Source organism: Leguminivora glycinivorella, chromosome 21 (assembly GCF_023078275.1).
Source record: "Leguminivora glycinivorella isolate SPB_JAAS2020 chromosome 21, LegGlyc_1.1, whole genome shotgun sequence".
NCBI lineage: Eukaryota > Metazoa > Arthropoda > Insecta > Lepidoptera > Tortricidae > Leguminivora > Leguminivora glycinivorella.
The window spans coordinates 11202286-11221839 of NC_062991.1; the positions used below are offsets into that span (position 1 = coordinate 11202286).

General features: G+C 38.7%; 1 protein-coding gene across 1 annotated transcript in view; it reads right to left on the reverse strand.

The window, feature by feature from the left end:
* LOC125237403 (rho GTPase-activating protein 190) overlaps positions 1–19554 on the reverse strand; it is a 109962-nt gene that overhangs the window by 65854 nt on the left and 24554 nt on the right. Inside the window, exons 8-20 of the mRNA XM_048144439.1 lie at positions 18578–18678; positions 17944–18031; positions 16696–16823; positions 15746–15902; positions 14763–14872; positions 12562–12748; positions 11714–11829; positions 10434–10583; positions 9406–9508; positions 7560–7719; positions 7180–7286; positions 5851–5945; positions 3939–4094 (exon numbers count right to left, since the gene is read on the reverse strand). Of these exons, the coding sequence (XP_048000396.1) occupies positions 3939–4094; positions 5851–5945; positions 7180–7286; positions 7560–7719; positions 9406–9508; positions 10434–10583; positions 11714–11829; positions 12562–12748; positions 14763–14872; positions 15746–15902; positions 16696–16823; positions 17944–18031; positions 18578–18678 (1658 nt within the window). The remainder of the gene's footprint in view (positions 1–3938; positions 4095–5850; positions 5946–7179; positions 7287–7559; positions 7720–9405; positions 9509–10433; positions 10584–11713; positions 11830–12561; positions 12749–14762; positions 14873–15745; positions 15903–16695; positions 16824–17943; positions 18032–18577; positions 18679–19554) is intronic.

Consider the following 19554-nt stretch of genomic DNA (forward strand, 5'->3'; position numbering starts at 1 on the left):
CAGGAAAACCGAAGGACGCGCTTCCTACTTGCCCAGAGGCAGAGGCGGTGGCGCTTTCAGGGGTGGTTTACGCGGCCATGGATATCGTAAGAGCTACGGGCATAATGGTAACGGTTTCGGACCCCGTAAGCCCCATAATAAGCAGTACGTAAACACGGCTCGTGAGTGCAATGACACGAACGAGTCACCAGCCAGATCGCCTGATCTTCAGTTTTTTCGTAACTAACACCTTACCTTATATTATGGCCTTCGGTAACGTGAATTCAGTTCAGCTTCACGTAAATGGAAAGTCGTTGACATGGCTATTGGACACCGGAGCGTCATTGAGTGCAGTCAAATATGGTTCGATAAGACCAACAGCTCCGATGATTCACCCACACACAACAAACGTAAATGGGCTAGGCGGTGTAATTACATCTGTTGGTTACAGCTATCTCGATTTATTTTATGAGACAAATGAATCATTTAGTCACAAATTTCATGTTTTTGAAAATTTACCGGTTGACGCGGACGGGATCCTGGGTCAGGATTTCTTAAAAAAATATAGAGGCAATATAGATTTTGAAACGGACGTTTTGAAATTGAAAAACGGTAACCGCACATCCTTTATACCGGTACACGTTTACTCTACACATAGCAGTAACGAACAATCATTCATTGAGTTACCTTCGCGAAGTGAAATTTTTGTAAAAGTTCCCATTAATGTCGCGGGAGATTTTGTTGTTTATGCCAGCGAAGTATGCGAGGGTATTTTCATAGCAAATTCTTTGTCTAGAAGTACGGATGGTAATTTGACTGTTAAACTATTGAACACGCGAGAGCAGGTTGTGAGGATTAAGTGTGTTACTCCCGAAATTAGGCGACTGGAGGAATTTGACGTTCTTAATTTTGATGAATGTCCAAATAACGCCGAAAGAGTGAAACTGTTGCTTTCTTTGTTAAAATTGAATTATTTAAATTCGGAAGAAAACGCCAGCATCTCAAGTATTTGCGCTAAGTTTGCCGATATTTTTCACCTACCAGGTGATAAGCTGAATACCATGAACCTTTACGAACAAAAAATCCATTTAAAGCCTAATGAATCTCCAGTTTACAGTAAGCCATACAGATTGCCTCACTCTCAAAAAGCGGAAATTAAAAAACAAATCGATCAAATGTTACGAGATGACATAATCGAAGAGTCCTATTCGGAATGGGCTAGTCCTTTGTTAATAGTACCTAAAAAAGCAGATTCCAGCGGGGAAAAGAAATGGAGGGTCGTAATTGACTACAGAAAAGTTAACGAGCGTATAGAGAATGACAAATTTCCATTACCGAATATTACCGAGATATTGGATTCACTGTCTGGTGCAATTTATTTCAGCACCTTGGACCTTAATCAAGGATACTATCAAGTAAAACTCGACCCTAAGAGTAGGCAATACACGGCATTTTTGGCTGATAAGCACTACCAAATGAAGCGCCTCCCAATGGGTCTAAAAACGAGTGCTAGTGCGTTTAGCAGAGCGATGACAGTTGCAATGACGGGTTTGAATTACTTACAATGTATCGTTTACCTTGACGATATTATCGTCATGGGACGAAATCTTCAGGAGCATAGCAAAAATTTAATAGACGTATTTTCGAGGCTGAGGAAAGTCAACTTTAAACTTAACCCACTAAAATGTACGTTTCTAAAAAAGGAAATTTTATATTTAGGCCATTTAGTTACGTCAGATGGAATCAAACCAGATCCAAGCAAAATTTTAGCGATTAAAAATTATCCAACTCCAAAAAATGAAGATGAAGCTAGAAGGTTCGTAGCGTTTGCGAACTATTACAGAAAATTTATTCCGAAGTTTGCCGAAATAGCTCAGCCAATAAATAATTTATTTAAAAAAAACGTAGACTTTGTATGGACTAATGAATGTTCAGATGCATTTAATACCCTAAAAACAGCAATGAGTAACCCACCATTGCTACAATATCCTAACTTTTCAGAAGATAACGAGTTTAGAATACACACCGATGCGTCAGGGATAGCGATAGGCTGCGTTTTATCAAACGGAGATGGTTTACCTGTTGCTTACGCCAGTAGACCCCTGAACAAAGCGGAGAAAAATTATCCCACCATTGAGAAAGAGCTTTTAGCTATTTTGTGGGGAATAAAATATTTCAGACCTTATTTATTTGGACGACGTTTCAGAGTAATTACGGATCATAGGCCGTTAGTCTATTTATTTAACATGAAGGATCCCTCCAGCCGCCTAACCAAGTTCAAATTGTATTTACAGGAGTACGATTTTGTGGTAGAGTATTTGAAAGGTAAAGATAATGTGGCTGCAGACGCATTATCAAGGGTTGAGATAACTAGCATGCACCAATAGCTTCGACCAATACATAGGAACCCTTATAGTTTCGCCATGTCTGTCTGTCCGTCCGTCCGTCCGTCCGTGCGCGGATAATCTAAGTAACCGTTAGCACTAGAAAGCTGAAATTTGGTACCAATATGTATATCAATCACGCCGACAAAGTACCAAAATAAAAAATGGAAAAAAATGTTTTATTAGGGTACCCCCCCTACATGTAAAGTGGGGGCTGATATTCTTTTTCATTCCAACCCCAACGTGTGATATATTGTTGGATAGGTATTTAAAAATGAATAAGGGTTTACTAAGATCGTTTTTTGATAATATTAATATTTTCGGAAATAATAGCTCCTAAAGGAAAAAAAGTGCGTCCCCCCCCTCTAACTTTTGAACCATATGGTTAAAAAATAAAAAAAAATCACAAAAGTAGAACTTTATAAAGACTTTCTAGGAAAATTATTTTGAACTTGATAGGTTCAGTAGTTTTTGAGAAAAATATGGAAAACTACGGAACCATACACTGAGCGTGGCCCGACACGCTCTTGGCCGGTTTTAAAACTACTTTTTAACATGAGAATGAAATCCGGCAAAAATTATCTTAAGTAGATGTTAAAATGACACGTCTCATTGTTTTGACTAGGCAGCGTTGAACATGATAATGAAGTCTGAAACTATAGTAACTTACCGACGGTACCTTATCGTATATCAGAGTCGAAGCACACAATACGGTCTCTGTCTCTATGGAGGCCTTTCCTCCATTGGCACGTACTAATTCTAGCGTTTTGTCTGACGCTAGAAATTCGGTGTCTAAACTGCCAAATCTAGCTCTAACGAAATTGTAGTTTATGACCACAGGTGGTCGGGGATTTAGGTCGGGCACACAATAAGGTCTCTATAGAGGTGCGCGTCTCGCCTTTTCTCGATTGGCACGTAAATTCTTGCATTTCGTCTGACGTTAGAACTTCGGTGTCTAAACTGTCTAAATCTACTGTAAACTAGAAATAGATCATCATCATCAACGTCATCATCTTGTCCCGGCCGATTTCGGCCTCGGCGACTGGGTTTTTACTGGCTATTGAGTCTCAGGGACTGACGTAGCCTACTTTTGCCGTGAATGTGCGACCACACTCACTGCAGGTCAGCACCTCTCTAACAAAATTGTAGTTTATGACCACAGGTGGTCCGGCCTTTAACTTACGCGTTTCGCGTCGAGATCCACTAGCCTCTGTTCTTCTAAAGCTTACATGTACTTTTCTTCTTACTGTATCTTACCTTATGTCAAGTCGAAGGACACAATACGGTCTCTATAAGGTGCGCGTAGCTGGCCTTTCCTCGATTGGCACGTACTAATTCTAGCGTTTTGTCTTGACGTTAGAAATTCGGTGTCTAAACTGCCTACATCTAGCGTAAACTAGAAATAGATCAAATCTTACCGTATATCAGAGACGAAGCACACAATAAGGTCTCTTTAGAGGTGCCCGTAGCTGACCTTTTCTCGATTGGCATGTACTAATTCTAGCGTTTTATCTAACGTTAGAAATTCGGTGTCTAAACTGCCTAGTGTATACTAGAAATAGATCAAAATCTTACCGTATATCAGAGTCGAAGCACACAATAAGGTCTCTATAGAGGTGCGCGTAGCTTGCCTTTTCTCTGTTGGCACGTACTAATTCTTGTATAGCGTCTGAAGTTAGCGCTTCGGTGCCTAACTCGTTCACTGAGGCCTCCATATATGAGCAATGAAGACTGAAAATAAGAAAATGTAAGTAGTGGTAGTAAGGGTTGACAATAGTACATTACGATACAAGTGCGGAAAAAAGGAAGCGAAACGTGTGGCGATAAATTAAAACACGACCGAAGAGTGTTTTAAATCGACACGAGTTACGAATTTAGTTTTCGCACGTGTACGATAAACGACGTTTCTCAGTACAGATGGCCCTCTGAAGTTTCGACCTGAGAAAAATGACCCACTTCTCAAACTATTGTGATAATTAAAGAGCTTTATAAGATCCTATGTAAAATGAATGATCCTATGTATGTCATAAAATAAATATTGTTCATTCGTACGAAGCAAACTTGAGTACGCATCCCAGGTCTGGAACCCCTGTTACAATATTTATATAGACAGGATCGAGCGGATACAGCGAAAATTTATTAAGTTTTTATGTTTTAAATTAAGTACTCCTTATAACTCATCTCAGTATGTTAGTGTATGCAAAAAACACCATATGTTGCCTTTGTATCACCGTCGGGAAATCGCTGACACTACTTATTTCCTAAAAATCACTAGCGGCAGCGTTGATTGCCCTGATCTGCTTGGTAGTATTATGTTCAACACTCCCAATAGGGTTAAAAGGTACAATCCACCTATTTCGATTCCCTTTGCGTCCTCGAACTGCAGACGTAACAGTTTCCTCGTTCGCGCAGCTAGAACACTTAACAGGCTATCTAGAGAGCACGATATTGACGTATTTAATGCAAATACCCAGGCTATACGGCGTAATTTAACTCCACAGAGAACCTCCTATAGAGTGGCAGTCTTGTATATTTGGTTCGCGATACGAGTCACCAGTGTTTGGGGTGCGAGGAGCGGGCGGGGAATGTGTTAAGCGCGCTGTGATTGGCCGTTTCAAGGACGGCGGGCAGTCGCGCCAGATGAAAAGGGACAGAAGTATGACTGTCCCTCTACTGACGCGTAAGTGGCCAATGTAAGTTGACCTATGCCGGCTCTGAATAAATTATAAATATGACTTATTTGTGGAATGTAATGCCGTCTGTTTTTAAATTTGAGCTTCTTGTTACCTTTCCACACCATTTCACACTACAGGTGGACATCTTTAAGGCATCAAAATACCCTTTTCCAATTTTTTTGTGCGAAAAACACGCGCTGCTTTCGGGTCTGTTACTTGGTCGATACTGATCGGGCACGGCGAGCGCCCGCGCTTATATCAGTGCAAATACTAGGAAGGCTGGCCACAGCGAGTCGTCTTGTAATAGATGTCTATAGGGGTTGGTCTGTGTTTAACTCTTAAATTCTTTATGTGAGCTTGCCTTTTAATTTTTATTTTTTGTTTTCTTTTCTATTTCGTATGCTTGATGATTTTTCTTCTTTTTAATCTTCCCGGTTTTTTCTTTTGTTTCGCATCTGTATTAACATTAGATTTATGTACTTGTCTAGTCTAAGCATATTTGTATACCTACTTGTAATACCTAATACCTAGTGAAGTTAATTTCTATAAGATTTCTATCGGTGAGAACCTGTAATTGGCCTCTTGTTTCTATTGTTTCTGTTAACATGTTTCATGTGCTGTTGGTTTTCCAATAAATAAATAATAATAAATAATAAAAGCAAATAATTTACTTGATTGATTAGGTTTTGATTTGTAATAGTTTTTTACTAAAATATGGAACATAATATGCACATGACAGAAAGTCACTGTCATTCTTAAACTTCCACAGATCCTTGAATATTTACAACTTTGATAAGATCAAGAATACTTACTTATCAGCAAGATTCTGTCCCTCCTCCTGTAGCCTCATAATCTCCTTCTTATCCATACCTTCGTCTTGTACAAACATTACTACGAGCGGTAAACCCTGAAACAAAACCAAAATGTAATCACAGCAGAGTTTAGTTTTAATCCCCGACGCAAAAACGACGGGGTGTACGTTTGACGTGTCTGTCTATCTGTCTGTGTGTGTGTCTGTCTATGGCATCGTAGCTCCCGAACGGATGAACCGATTTAAATTTAGTTTTTTTGTTAGAAAGCTTAGTTAGTCGGGAGTGTTCTTAGCCATGTTTCATGAAAATCGGTCCATTATGTCGCGATCGGGCGTTTTTTCAAAAATTTTATTGCCCGTACAATCCCGTTCACTAACATAAATATCTGAACAAGACTCCAATATTATTGCCTTAAAAGTATGTACAGATATATTTGCTCGCGTGACTGTGTAAATGTAACTGAACGCGATTTTAGCACAGATTATTAATAAGTTACTTACGTCACAGATCCCTCACTTGCCCGCAAAACGACAAATACCTACGCTTTATTTTACTAATACTAATAAGTTACTACGTAAAACTCAGAAGAATAGTAGGTACGTGCCACGCGACTACACAGGCGGGCGAGTGGCACCCCGCACCCCTCGGCCACTTGTTCATTCGAATGAACGGCTAGCGTGTAGGTACTTAACGCGAGTGACGTAGGCCTTAGTGCGTTTTCACATTATCCGATCCGATATCGGATGTCGGACCGATATCCCATACATTACGGGCGCCATCTTGGATTTTTTCCATAGGAATCCTTCCGAAATCCGATATCGGATCGGATAATGTGAAAACGCACTTACGGCTCAGCCACGACATTGGTCTAAGCGCGACAGCGGTGAGCGGCGGCCATATATTGGAACGAGACACAGCGATGGGACTATTCATTCGCACGTATGGCTGCCGCTCACCGCTGCCGCGCTTAGACCAATGTCGTGGCTGGGCCGTTAGTTTAGTATGCAAAAGTTAGATGAATAAGTTGACGCATAAACTGAAACTTCAGGAGTCGTGAGCCGTTTTCGGTTCTGTTTATGGACAGACTACTAAAAATCAATAACTAATATAGTAATATCATATTGTGGTTTACTTATGGCTATGAACCTGTGTTGGTCACCTGACAATACACAATATTTAGTCCCAAAATATTTTAATTTGAACAAGTTTAGCATTTTTGAAACTACTAATTTCTATCGTGGTTTATCTCTTCAAAGAAAATTTGTTAAATCCTTAGGAATAGAAATGTTTATTTGCCACTGTTCCCAGAATACGTTAGCTATTACTTACTTGGAAAGGTAGTTTATCTTCCTGTTCTAGGCTGGAAAGGAGCGTTTTCTCGGCGCATCCACGAATGTACTCGAATGATTCCTGATCTTGGTACACGCAGAAGTATCCTGTAGGAATTGAAATAAATTAAATTTTTTTCTTTGACGAAAAATGCATTCAATATATTAGTCGCTAAGTACAAAATAAATACCATCCAGAATCTTTCGAAGAAGCCTAAAGTTATGGAGTACCTATAGGAAAATCAAGTACCGAAAGAAAGGGTGATCATTAAAATTGTTATAGAGTAATCACTTTAAGAAAAGCAGCAGGGTATTTTGTTCTTTTCATTATTGACACGATGTCACGATAGAGATAGATATATTTAGTAAGGACTGAGTTACCGTTAGGCGTGAAATCATCAATATTCGTAGTCTCAGCACTGAAGTCGTCAGTCCGTACTCGTTGCTCCACGCGCCACATCTGATTCTGAACGGATACCCTCTTATCCGAATCACAACCAGCTAGGAGACGCTTGCCAAATTCGCCTGCTACTCCTTCGACCTGTAATCAGGTGAAATTTTGGGAATCATTATTAAGTTGAAATAGATATCATACACGAAAGAAAAAACGGCAAGGCTCCCCCCTATTCAATTTATAAATAGTAATGTGACTACTTGAAAAAAAAAAAAACAAATCAAAGATGTTCAATAAAATAATTTGATTTGTTACCTAGTTGTAATCAATAATCATTATTAAGCCCAACAGAAATTGCTGATGTAGTTCGTGTAGCACGTAATTGATGAACAGATCGAGGCGCTTAGTTAATAAATTTTATCATTTAGAGGGCTCTTGTCACACTTAGGGCCAGTTGCATCAACCAGATTTGACAGACCAATCATCGTCACGCAGCAGACGTCTATGGAACTTCCCATACAATAAAATTTAACGAAAGCTTGGTGACAGGCGGTTTGATGCAACCGGCCCTTAGATCCATGGATATTTTGTGCAATCTTAGTTCAATCGTTCGTTAGTTCGGACTATTAGGATTCTGATTATTCAAAAAAATGTACAATTTTTGAAGTCAGCCTCTGGAATTGCTTGCGTCTTAGGCTGACTGTTTCATTTCTACTATCAGGTCGTATGTTTATTGGTCACCGAAGGGGTATTAAAAGAGGGGGAAGAAAGTAATCGCAGAAAAACCTGAAAAGGGGGCGATGGACAAGATAGCTCATGACTCAAAAGGCATAATTGACAAAATTTGCGTCTGTCCCATACACCCTTTGATCCTACGGCAAAGAGGATAGAGTATTATAGAGAGTTACTGTCGAAGTAAAATGTGTAATCACAGTGCATAAACTGCCATCTCTCGACACGGGCTTAAAACTTTTGAACCTCAGTTTTGACAATTTGGCCCATATTCTTAGCTTGATATGTGTTAAAATGTCAAATAATAATATTAGCGCCATCTAGCTGAGCGTACCCCAAAGGTGTAATGCCATCTAGGCCACCGTACCTTTTTCTGTCTGGTACTGAGGTACGTTTTTAGGGTTCCTTAGTCAACTAGGAACCTTTATAGTTTCGCCATGTCTGTCTGTCCGTCCGTCCGTCCGTCCGCGGATAATCTCAGTAACCGTAAGCACTAGAAAACTGAAATTTGGTACAAGTATGTATATCAATCACGCCAACAAAGTGCAAAAATAAAAAATGGAAAAAAAATGTTTTATTAGGGTACCCCCCCTACATGTAAAGTGGGGGCTGATGAATAAGGGTTTACTAAGATTGTTTTTTGATAATATTAATATTTTCGGAAATAATCGCTCCTAAAGGAAAAAAAAAGTGCGTCCCCCCCCCTCTAACTTTTGAACCATATGTTTAAAAAATATGAAAAAAATCATAAAAGTAGAACTTTATAAACACTTTCTAGGAAAATTATTTTGAACTTGATAGGTTCAGTAGTTTTTGAGAAAAATACGGAAAACTACGGAACCCTATGTACTGAGCGTGGCCCGACACGCTCTTGGCCGGTTTTTTTTTCTTAGACTTTATCTGTCTATACGGAGTTATATATCGTCACTACTTTTAAAAAAACTTGTATCTTCGTCTGTCAATGAAAAGAAAATTGTAGTATGTATGGAATACATATAGACTTACTGCGTTTTAACTTTGAAGAACAGCGTGAGATACGAGATTTTTTAAAAGTAGTGACGATATGTCTTTATCCTACGGTAATGGATATGTAAAACTTACGCCTAGTATGATGACGTTGATCTGATTGGAGTCAGTCGTGAGCGCCCAGGGTGCCGCCGGAGGGCCCGCGTGACACTGAGATTCTCCCGTTGAAGTTAATGACCTGTCAACAGATACCATTGTCAAATAAATAAGAATACCTCTTATCTCCATCAAAAAAGAAAATATTCAAGTTGACGAAGCTAAAGCTGCACGTTATGACATGGACAGCACCAAATATTTATATATACTTCCACACTATAATGCTTTTGCGTACAGCAAAAAAATACTAAGATTTTTATTCGGCCTTATAGATTAGAATACGAATTTAGAGCACCGAAAGGCGTGATCTGGTGTAGGAGGCCAAAACATACTTTTTCTACTCGTCGACTTTAATCTGTCAATTAGGACACCACAGACTAAACTATACGTGCTGACTTTTCAGTGTTGGATAGTCTTTGACACTTAGTCAACTATAATATGTAATTCATTACACTTCACTTTAGTTAACTTAAAAAATTTCAAAAGTAGAACTTCATACAAGTTCTATACTAATTTGCGATACCTGGCGCGTTTTTCTTCATCTGAAACACATTTTTTTTATCTATTGCGTTATCGACCAATCAGAGACGGTTATTACAAACAATTGGTTTCCAGGTAATTCGATGTTGATACAACGGTGAACGACGCTATTAACATTAATTTTAAGGGTCCCCCCACATCTAACGTCGACGCGGCGTCTTTTTCCATACAGTTGGCCCGACGCTATGCTCGCGAGACGCTAGATGTGGGGGGACCCTAACTTGAATGATGATATTTTTCGTCCATTGATGATAAAGATGATGACTGATAGAAAAAGTATTGTATACAATAATGATATAATTAAGCTTTTCACTCTCGTACCGTAGTATTAGGCCATTCAGCAAGCTTCTTGGCCTAAACATGGCACTCGACTGAAAAGCTTTGTATTATATCACGATTGTATAAAATACTATTAGGTCGCTGGATCACCGTAAAGTAGATACGTATTTAGGATTGAATTGACTTACCCGACTCTTGTGTTGAGTATGACAGGTAAAGTAGCATCTAGACAGTTAGGTCCGGCCGGACAATGTTCGCGCATCGGACAGTGAACGAAGCCTAGATGTTGAAACAGCATCAACTTGCGATCTTGCTCCATGCGATCCAGCATTTTATATCTGTAAAGAAAATAGTTATGAGTAACACATGTTAACCCTTAAATGCATGGTGATGAATATATGCATCATATATTTGATGGCCCGTGGCTCGATATGTATCTATCCAAAATCACATTTATTGCTTAATTAGTATTCATTATTTATTATTATTTAATATAAAATGAAATAAATGAAATAATATAATGATTTACTATTTATTATTGGATTAAGATGAGATGGCGGAAAAGTGTGAAAAAACAGGTCGATGGCAATTTTTAGTATGTGATTTGGCTGATTTTTTCGGAGTAAATAATTAGTTTATGTTTATACATTTTATCATAAAAGTTTCACAAAGTGTACCTTTTTAATAGTAGTATTTTTTTTTAAATAAAACTTACCAATTACGATATATTTATATAAATAAGATTTGGCCTATTTAACTTCTAACACTGATTTAGTATAAAAATCTATCTTAAATATTTTTTTTATTATTTTTCCCAGAATCAGAAGACCACTGTCTATCACATATATTAATATCTCGTTAAAAGAAAAATTCATGCATTTAAGGGTTAAAGAAACTGAAACACGTATCTGGATATTAATATTTTATGCAAAATGGGGTTTTTGTGATGCCCCACAATTTAAAGTACCCCTTCCTCTATCCTAGTATGGCCCAATGTACATTACAATGTACATATTGTTGCAATCTAATTTGAATCTTTCATGAACCAAATAAAGTAGAATTTCCATTGATACATTGATTTTTGAAACAAACGAAATTCGTACCAGTTCACTTACAGAACAAGGTTCAATTCAAAATGGGAAAACTAACTATGGTGGGCCTTACGAGGCTATGCCCAGTTGCAGCTTTTAACACAGGCGAGCACTTTACAGATTGTCAATTACTGTTCAAAATTCCGCCCTCCTATCTTATTCAAACATGTTCTATTTTATTTTATAAGGATTGCACCGACTGTAACAAATATCTTTTAGGGTTAATATTTCAACGTAAAAGTGGCGAATTCACAAAACTCTGTTTTTCACCGCTTGCAAATTTCTGGCACATTTAGCATTATCTTCATACAGGTCTCCAACTAGCGCTTTCCTGCCTAAGATTAAATGCTAGCATTACATTACATGGTCATATTTACCTGAAGTCGTCTTGCAAAACATCAGTGATTTCCTTGATATCCTCTTGAGTGATAGTGCCAGTCGGTGAGATGCTTTTGAAGTGGTAGAACAAATCGGCATGCTCGAGCAAAAGCTCCTGTAACACAACAAGATACATTTTAAGAGGCAACTTGACTACTTAAAATATTTTATACCATGCTCGAAATAAACCATCAAATAAATAGACGAAAAACAGGGACAGAAGTTATTTTTAATCCTAATTTATATTTTATAAATCACATAGAAATATATAAAGTAAATCAGCTGACCGTGACGTCACTCAGTCGTAATCAAAATATATGAAAGAGGCGCGTTCCTAGCACACATTCTAAGCTCGTGTAGGTGAACGCGTACCATGCTTGTATGAGTGAGATATGACAGGTCGACAGTTCGCGTTTTTGACAGGCGGTAACTGTGAGGTAACCAGGGGGTGGGCGGCACTTTCAGCGGGGAGCGAGAGTGGCCATAATGTACGATAGTACTCTTTATTATACTGCGATATTGGTTAATCTGTCACACACATAGACAATTTCATCCGCTCATTCGTTCCATTCTTGCCAGCTGTTGTAAATGGACCTGTAGTGATACAATTTTTCCCTCAGACTCAAAAGACGGGTGGGTTCTTTCTGATTTAGGTTTCATATTTATCTAGTTACTAGTTTTTGCTCGCGTTAGAAAGAGACAAAAAGTAGCCTATGTCACTTTCCATCCCTTCAACTATCTCTACTTAAAAAGATCACAATTCGTCGCTCCGTTTTGCCGTGAAAAACGGACAAACAAACAGACACACACACTTTCCCATTTATAATATTAGTATGGATTTACTAACCTGTAAGTTATGTTTGGCTCTCTGCTGTATGTGCCTCTGATGCTGATCATACACTCTCTGCTGCTGTTCTTCAGATAAAGCTTCGTAACACTCTCTGCCCATCAGCAGGACTCTCACTTCTGAGAGTTGTTTGCCAGGGGTGACGTAGCCGGTTTCTTCGAGGAGACGCTTGAACTGTTGGCACCATCTGAAAAAGGTTTTTGTTTGAGTTTACGCAAAATTGACTACATGTTTTTTTTTAAATCCAAACAAGACGTCATATATTAAAGAAAAAATGACGGACACCACCAGTGGCGAAGGCCGGATTTGAACCGGCGTTAGCAATCCGGGCTAACGCCATAAACCCCTAGGCCACCCCGTCACAGTGGAAGCCGTCAAAATTTCTCCTCTATATGTCATATTTGTAAGACTAGGCGTCTTTGACCAACTCTAAGGGCAAGCAGTAGGTGCTTGCACCTCCTATACGAAACCTTTACAGGTTTACGTTATAGCTAGAGAGACTGGTCCCATAGTTGCGTATACATGGTTTTTGTTATACCTAACCTAATAATTTTAGGATATAAAATTATTACAATTATTTTGAATTAAGTATCAAGCTCGTGTACTTGGATTGATTCGTCATCATCATCATAATATTTTCTAAAATCACACGAACGGTCAAACAAGCAGGTATTGTCATTAAAGGCTCGAAATTCAAATTTTCTATGGGTCGATAAACCACATTACTCGAATTTTATGCCTTTTTAGGGTTCCGTAGTCAACTAGGAACCCTTATAGTTTCGCCATGTCTGTCTGTCCGTCCGTCCGTCCGTCCGTCCGCGGATAATCTCAGTAACCGTTAGCACTAGAAAGCTGAATTTTGGTACCAATATGTATATCAATCACGCCAACAAAGTGTAAAAATAAAAAATGGAAAAAAATGTTTTATTAGGGTACTCCCCCTACATGTAAAGTGGGGGCTGATTTTTTTTTTTTCATTCCAACCCTAACGTGTGATATATTGTTGGATAGGTATTTAAAAATGAATAAGGGTTTACTCAGGTCGTTTTTTGATAATATTAATATTTTTGGAAATAATCGCTCCTAAAGGAAAAAAAAGTGCGTCCCCCCCCCTCTATCTTTTGAACCATATGTTTAAAAAATATGAAAAAAATCACAAAAGTAGAACTTCATAAACACTTTCTAGGAAAATTGTTTTGAACTTGATAGGTTCAGTAGTTTTTGAGAAAAATACGGAAAACTACGGAACCCTACACTGAGCGTGGCCCGACACGCTCTTGGCCGGTTTTTTAGTAACAAGATTTGCTTGACAGTCTATAGCACAAACAAGTGACAAATTTGACAAATGGTGATCTAAAAATATTTTTATTCTGTCTAATTAGGCCCTTATATGCATTTACAAAACCTGGCTCGATAAGAATGAACAATATAATTATAGTAGTTTTAAATTAAATCAACTACAGAGACTAGTTTAGAATAAGTACAAGTATCAGCAGTGGCTGGTCCATACAAGCCGATTCCCACCGGCTTGCCTAAAATTGATTACTAGTAAAGTACCTAATGTTATGGTAGGTTTCTTTTTGCTTTGGTGTCGCCTAGCACAAATTTTCACCAGCCGCCACTGACAAGTATAGAAGGCGACCTCAACGTCGCAACGGTCAACGACCTTTCAACGGACTGCGTGCGACATTGAGTTCCATTGCGCAGCGAGAAGGTCGTCAAAGTTTATGGTTCGCGAACTCGCGGCTGCCGGAATGTATAAAAGAAACGCAGAGTGAGCCGCCCCGAATAAAAGTAAAACCAAAGACATAGCGAAATAAAATATTTCATTTATATTTCATTTCATTTTCATATCATTTTATTTCATTTCATTTCATTTTCATTTCATTTCATTTATGTAACTCCGTATTGACGGATAGTCTAAGAAAAAAACGTACCTCAGAGCCTTACAGAAAAAGGTACGGTGGCCTAGATGGCGTTACACCTTTGGGGAACGCTCGGCTAGATGGCGCTAATATTAATATTTGACATTTTAACACATATCAAGCTAATATGGGCCAAATTGTCAAAACTGAGGTTCAAAAGTTTTAAGATTGTGTCGTGAGATGGCAGTCCGTGCACAGTGTGCGCTGTGATTACTGATTACACATTTTACTTTGACAGTAACTCTATAATACTCGATCCTCTTTGGTAAAACTCACTCGTAATTCCTCTGTTCCTCTTGAGCCTCGTGTAAGAAAGTCTTGAAGACGGAAGCTGCCTCGTTCGTCTCCAGGATCTCGTAAGGGATCTTCTGAGACTGTCCCAACGTCTGTAACAAATGATGTAAGTACAATATATTTAGTTATTGAAATCACATAGGAATTAAATTAAAAATTATCCTAGACAAGACCTAAATACGTTTCCAGCAGGCGTAGCACACTAGTCGGATAAACTTCAAGTCCCTCTCACACTTACAAATAGTGCGAAAAGGACGGCCTGACGTTATATTGTTTATCATGCGACCATGCTTGCCTGCCTATTTGTCAGCAGAAAAGATAAAATTAAAAATTTCCATAAAAAAATTTAAAATCTGCATAACATTTTTTTTTACTTTTCAGTCTTTTTTTACTGCCAAGCTGATTGTGTCAGAGTATAGCTTGTGGATCCCTATCTCTAGGCCACGTTTGATAATCGGCAAGTGAATAGTAACACATTCCATACAATATAATCCCCCGAAAACCTAGTAATCGACTACCATGTGAAAAATAAATAACAGATATATCGTCACTACTTTGAAAAAATCTCGTATCTCACGCTGCTCCTCAAAGTTAAAACGCAGTAAGTCTATACACATTCCATACATACTTACTAAAATTTTCTTTTCATTGACAGACGAAGATACAAGTTTTTTTAAAAGTAGTGACGATATGTATAAAATTTGCGGACAAATTCATTCAGTTAGTTAGTTACTTAATTCTTCGTTGAATTAAGGTGTAATTACGTTGAAGTGCGAAATGTTTTCCTTCGTATATTCACGGAAATTCACGAACGTGTCTTGCTATTTCAGTCAGTACAAGAACTACTAACGTGACCGCGCTAGCACGACAAGTACGAACGATTCCGAGAAATTACGATGGAAAACCATTAAACACTATATCTGTAATTAATAATATTTATAATATTTTTACTATTTTTACTGTACCTGATATCTGTTAGCTCTTTCTCCAACCGGCAGAGTATCTTGATGCTGGATTTCGTCGGATCCTGATTCGGAGCCCGACTCAGTGCATCGGGCTCCGCTAAAGTACACGGAGAAGTCTCGGTGGGAACGTAGCTGCCGAACTACCATCGGCCAATCACTAAAAATAAATGTTCAAATGTTAATGTTAGATTTAATTGATTCTTTTTTAACAAGCGGAAATGTCTGCTAACGATACTTCAAGTTGAAGGAAAAAACTTAAAAAATTACGCTTCCAGCGAGAATCGAATTCGCATCAGCCGTAGACTAGGCTCTCTTAACTAACTCACTCACTCAGACTCACGCAACTCTTTCCATTCTTATGCACACAACTTTGGGGTGGCGTAGAGCCACATTTACCGACAATTACATCATATAACAGCGGAGTCTCAAGTTGTATTGAGAATTCACCAGTAACAATGAGATAACTCGTAGTAAATCAATAAGGAGGCACACTCAAGTCAAGAATTTCATACGTGAGAGCGAGTTTTTTCTCTCTCACACACATATGAATGGCAGTGACATGCCTAGGCACTTGCACAGGCGCCGCCTGGCGGGGTAAAATGTCAGTGTGCTTCCTCTTTCTAAGGGCCAGTTGCATCAACCACATTTGACAGACACATCATCGTCACGCAGCACACGACTACGGAACTTCCCATACAATAAAATTTAACGAACGCCTTAACGGTGACAGACGGTTTGATGCAACCGGCCCTAAGTAAATGAAAGTCGTTTAGTGTTTTAACTGCGCCAACGAGTCTCTCGAGAGGCGCTTCGAGTCTTCGGCCCCACAAATAAATCGGCCTTGACGCTTTGCCCGAATTAGACTTAGATTAGTTTTTTTGTTGCGCAGCTTAATTTTAACACTCGTTATTTAATTTGATATTAGTAGGATATCGAATCGAGAAACTTACTTTTCATTCAGCTCTTCAGTGGGTAGTTGCATTCGAGCCAACACTTGTGGAAGCTTGGCTAGTTGTTTACGAAGCTTCTTGGCGGATTTCTCTTCCTTCAGCCTTCGGACGTGGCGTCGGAACACAACCTACAAATTAAAATATTGTTTAGCGTTTTTTTTAGTATGAATAGGTAGACGTTTGGCCACGATCACACCTGATGGTAAGTGATGATGCGGTCTACGGTGGAGCACGCTTACCTATGAGATACCTATTTACTCTTGCTTTAAAGAGACCTGGATTGTACATACTCATGCGGAAACACAGACACAGACAGGGCATTGTATAAATGTAGCGTTTATCTCTCTAACAGGCCCTTATGCTGTATTAGCAACTATAACTGACTATAACTGTGGAATGAATTGTTGCCTGCGATATTTCCGGACCGATACGACCTTCAAACCTTCAAGAAAAGAGCGTACACGCCATCTTAAAGGCCGGCAACGCACCTCCAACACTTCTGGTGTTTCGGGTGTCCATGGGCGGCAGTGATCGCTTACTATCAGGCGATCTGTCTGCTCGTTTGCCTCATATCTCATAAAAAAACAATGGAATTTCAGATGAAAGCTAAGTTATTCATTTTAACTCAGTATTTTTTTATTGTATACTAGAGAGTTGTCCTCTCTAGCACAACTTGCCTTGTCGCGCGCGAGTCCATACTTGAAGTCTCGCGCGCGACAAGGCAAGTTATGCTAAAGGGTCTGGCAAGGAAGCACGGTAGCGTGATAAACGATATAAATTCAGGCCGTCCTTTTCGCACTATTAAGGCTCATTTAGATGGTACGAGTTTCTCGCCTCGAACGTACGATTATCGAAGTACGAGAAAAAATATCGTATCATGTAAACTATGCGATAAAGTTTATCCCACTAGTGTGCTACACCCACTGGTGTTTACCTTACAATAGGGAACTTGACTGTTCTTAAAATATTTTATACCATGCATGAAATAAAGCAGCAGATAATTATGAGAAAAACATGGACAGAAGTTATTTTTAAATCCAATTTCTATTTAATAAGTCAGGTAGAAATATATAAAGTAACTGAATTGGCCGTTACGTCACTCAATTTGATTTCATATTAATTCCATATTAAGAAGTCGTTCAAATTCGTTTTGACAGTTCTTAAAAAGAAGCTGATATGATTAGGAGGCAAGTAGCCCGCCCATATTAGTCTCAAGTCACGGAATACAAGATGAATAATTAATCTCACCTGGGTACCATCGTTTCCAAACTGCTGTACAAATTTCACCCACTCTGGATGATGGCACAGTCTCTTGCTAACGGCGGACCATATCTCCCTGAGAAAAAGCATACAAAGAATCAAATTAATTCTCTCAACGATATTGACTTTAGGATTAACAACAGGACGCCGAGTTGGTCAGAAAGTATGTATCTTAAATTAATCGTAAAAAAATTAGGTACATTCAAAGTTCTCAGGGCAAACAGTAGGGTCAGATCTCCGTGAATTCAGAGTCGAAAACTGGCGTGAATCAACTCAAAACTGAACAAAATGGCGTGCTATTTTTTTTTTGAAACCTAAGACTTCATGTTGGATCATCGCGACAGTGATAAGTTTTTGTATCTTGTATCTTTTATATTGATTTAAACTAACACGATCTTCACTCATATTATTAAATTAAAACGGGACTTAATCGAGTAAAACTTACGTTATATTTAACTCGACGTTTCGGACATGTCATTACGTCCGTGGTCGCGTCACGGGTAGACTACCCCTGACCCGTGACATGTCCGAAACGTCGGGTTAAATATAAACGTAAGTTTTACGCGATTAAGTCTTGTATCTTTTTTCCAAGACTACAAAAACTTTAAATAGTAGAACTTACTTGTGATCTTGGACGTGTATCCTGATGAGCTGCGTGAAAGCCTCCGTCACGAAGTCTAACGTCTCTCTCCTTATCCGCAACGCTTCAGCATAGTTGGCAACCTGATAAAGAAAATAATTATCATTAATAACAAGTACAAAATATAGTTTTAACTAAACTCCCGTGAGACTCGAACTTACTTAAAAAATAAACCTTGAAAAGGGTCCTCGGAAATAGATCGAAAAATGTCAAGTGTTACATCCCTTGAATTCCTTCCAAAATCTCAGCCTCACATACTCCATAACTCTTTATTAATTATGTTCTTACCTTAATTTTTTCTTTGCACTTATCAACCATCTGAACTAGTAGACGCTTGATCAACATTGACATTGTCATGGCTCGAAGTTTCCATTATAGGTATACATCCTCCTTTGAACTCCTTCCAAAGTCTTACCTTACAGCCTCGCTTACTCCTTACCCATGTTATACTAATAATTATGTTCTTACCTTAATCCTCGCCTTGCATTTATCACGTATCTGACCCAGCAGAAAGAACGCTTGATCAACATTAACATTATCATGACATGTAGTTTCCACTATCGGTATACATCTTTTTGGACTCTTTCCAAAGTCTTCCAGCCTCGCATATTCCATAATCTTTATTAATGTAATATGCTCTTACCTTAATTGTTAATTAATTACTCGCCTTGCACTTATCGACCACCTGAGCTAGTAAGAACAGACCGGCGCCTTAAGGATTCCTTTTGTAACTTTTTGGTACGGAACCCTAAAACCGCTGGATCCAAATTGATACTGGATCGCGATATATCTATGGCCGCGCGATAGACGATAAAATAGCAGGCCGTCCCTATCGCACTATTTGTAAGTGCGATAGGGACGGCCTGATATTTTATCGTCTATCGCGCGACCATGCTTCCCGTGCAGGGCTAGAAGTTTTCACTATAGTTTGATCTACTTGGGCTATTTATTGTCAATTT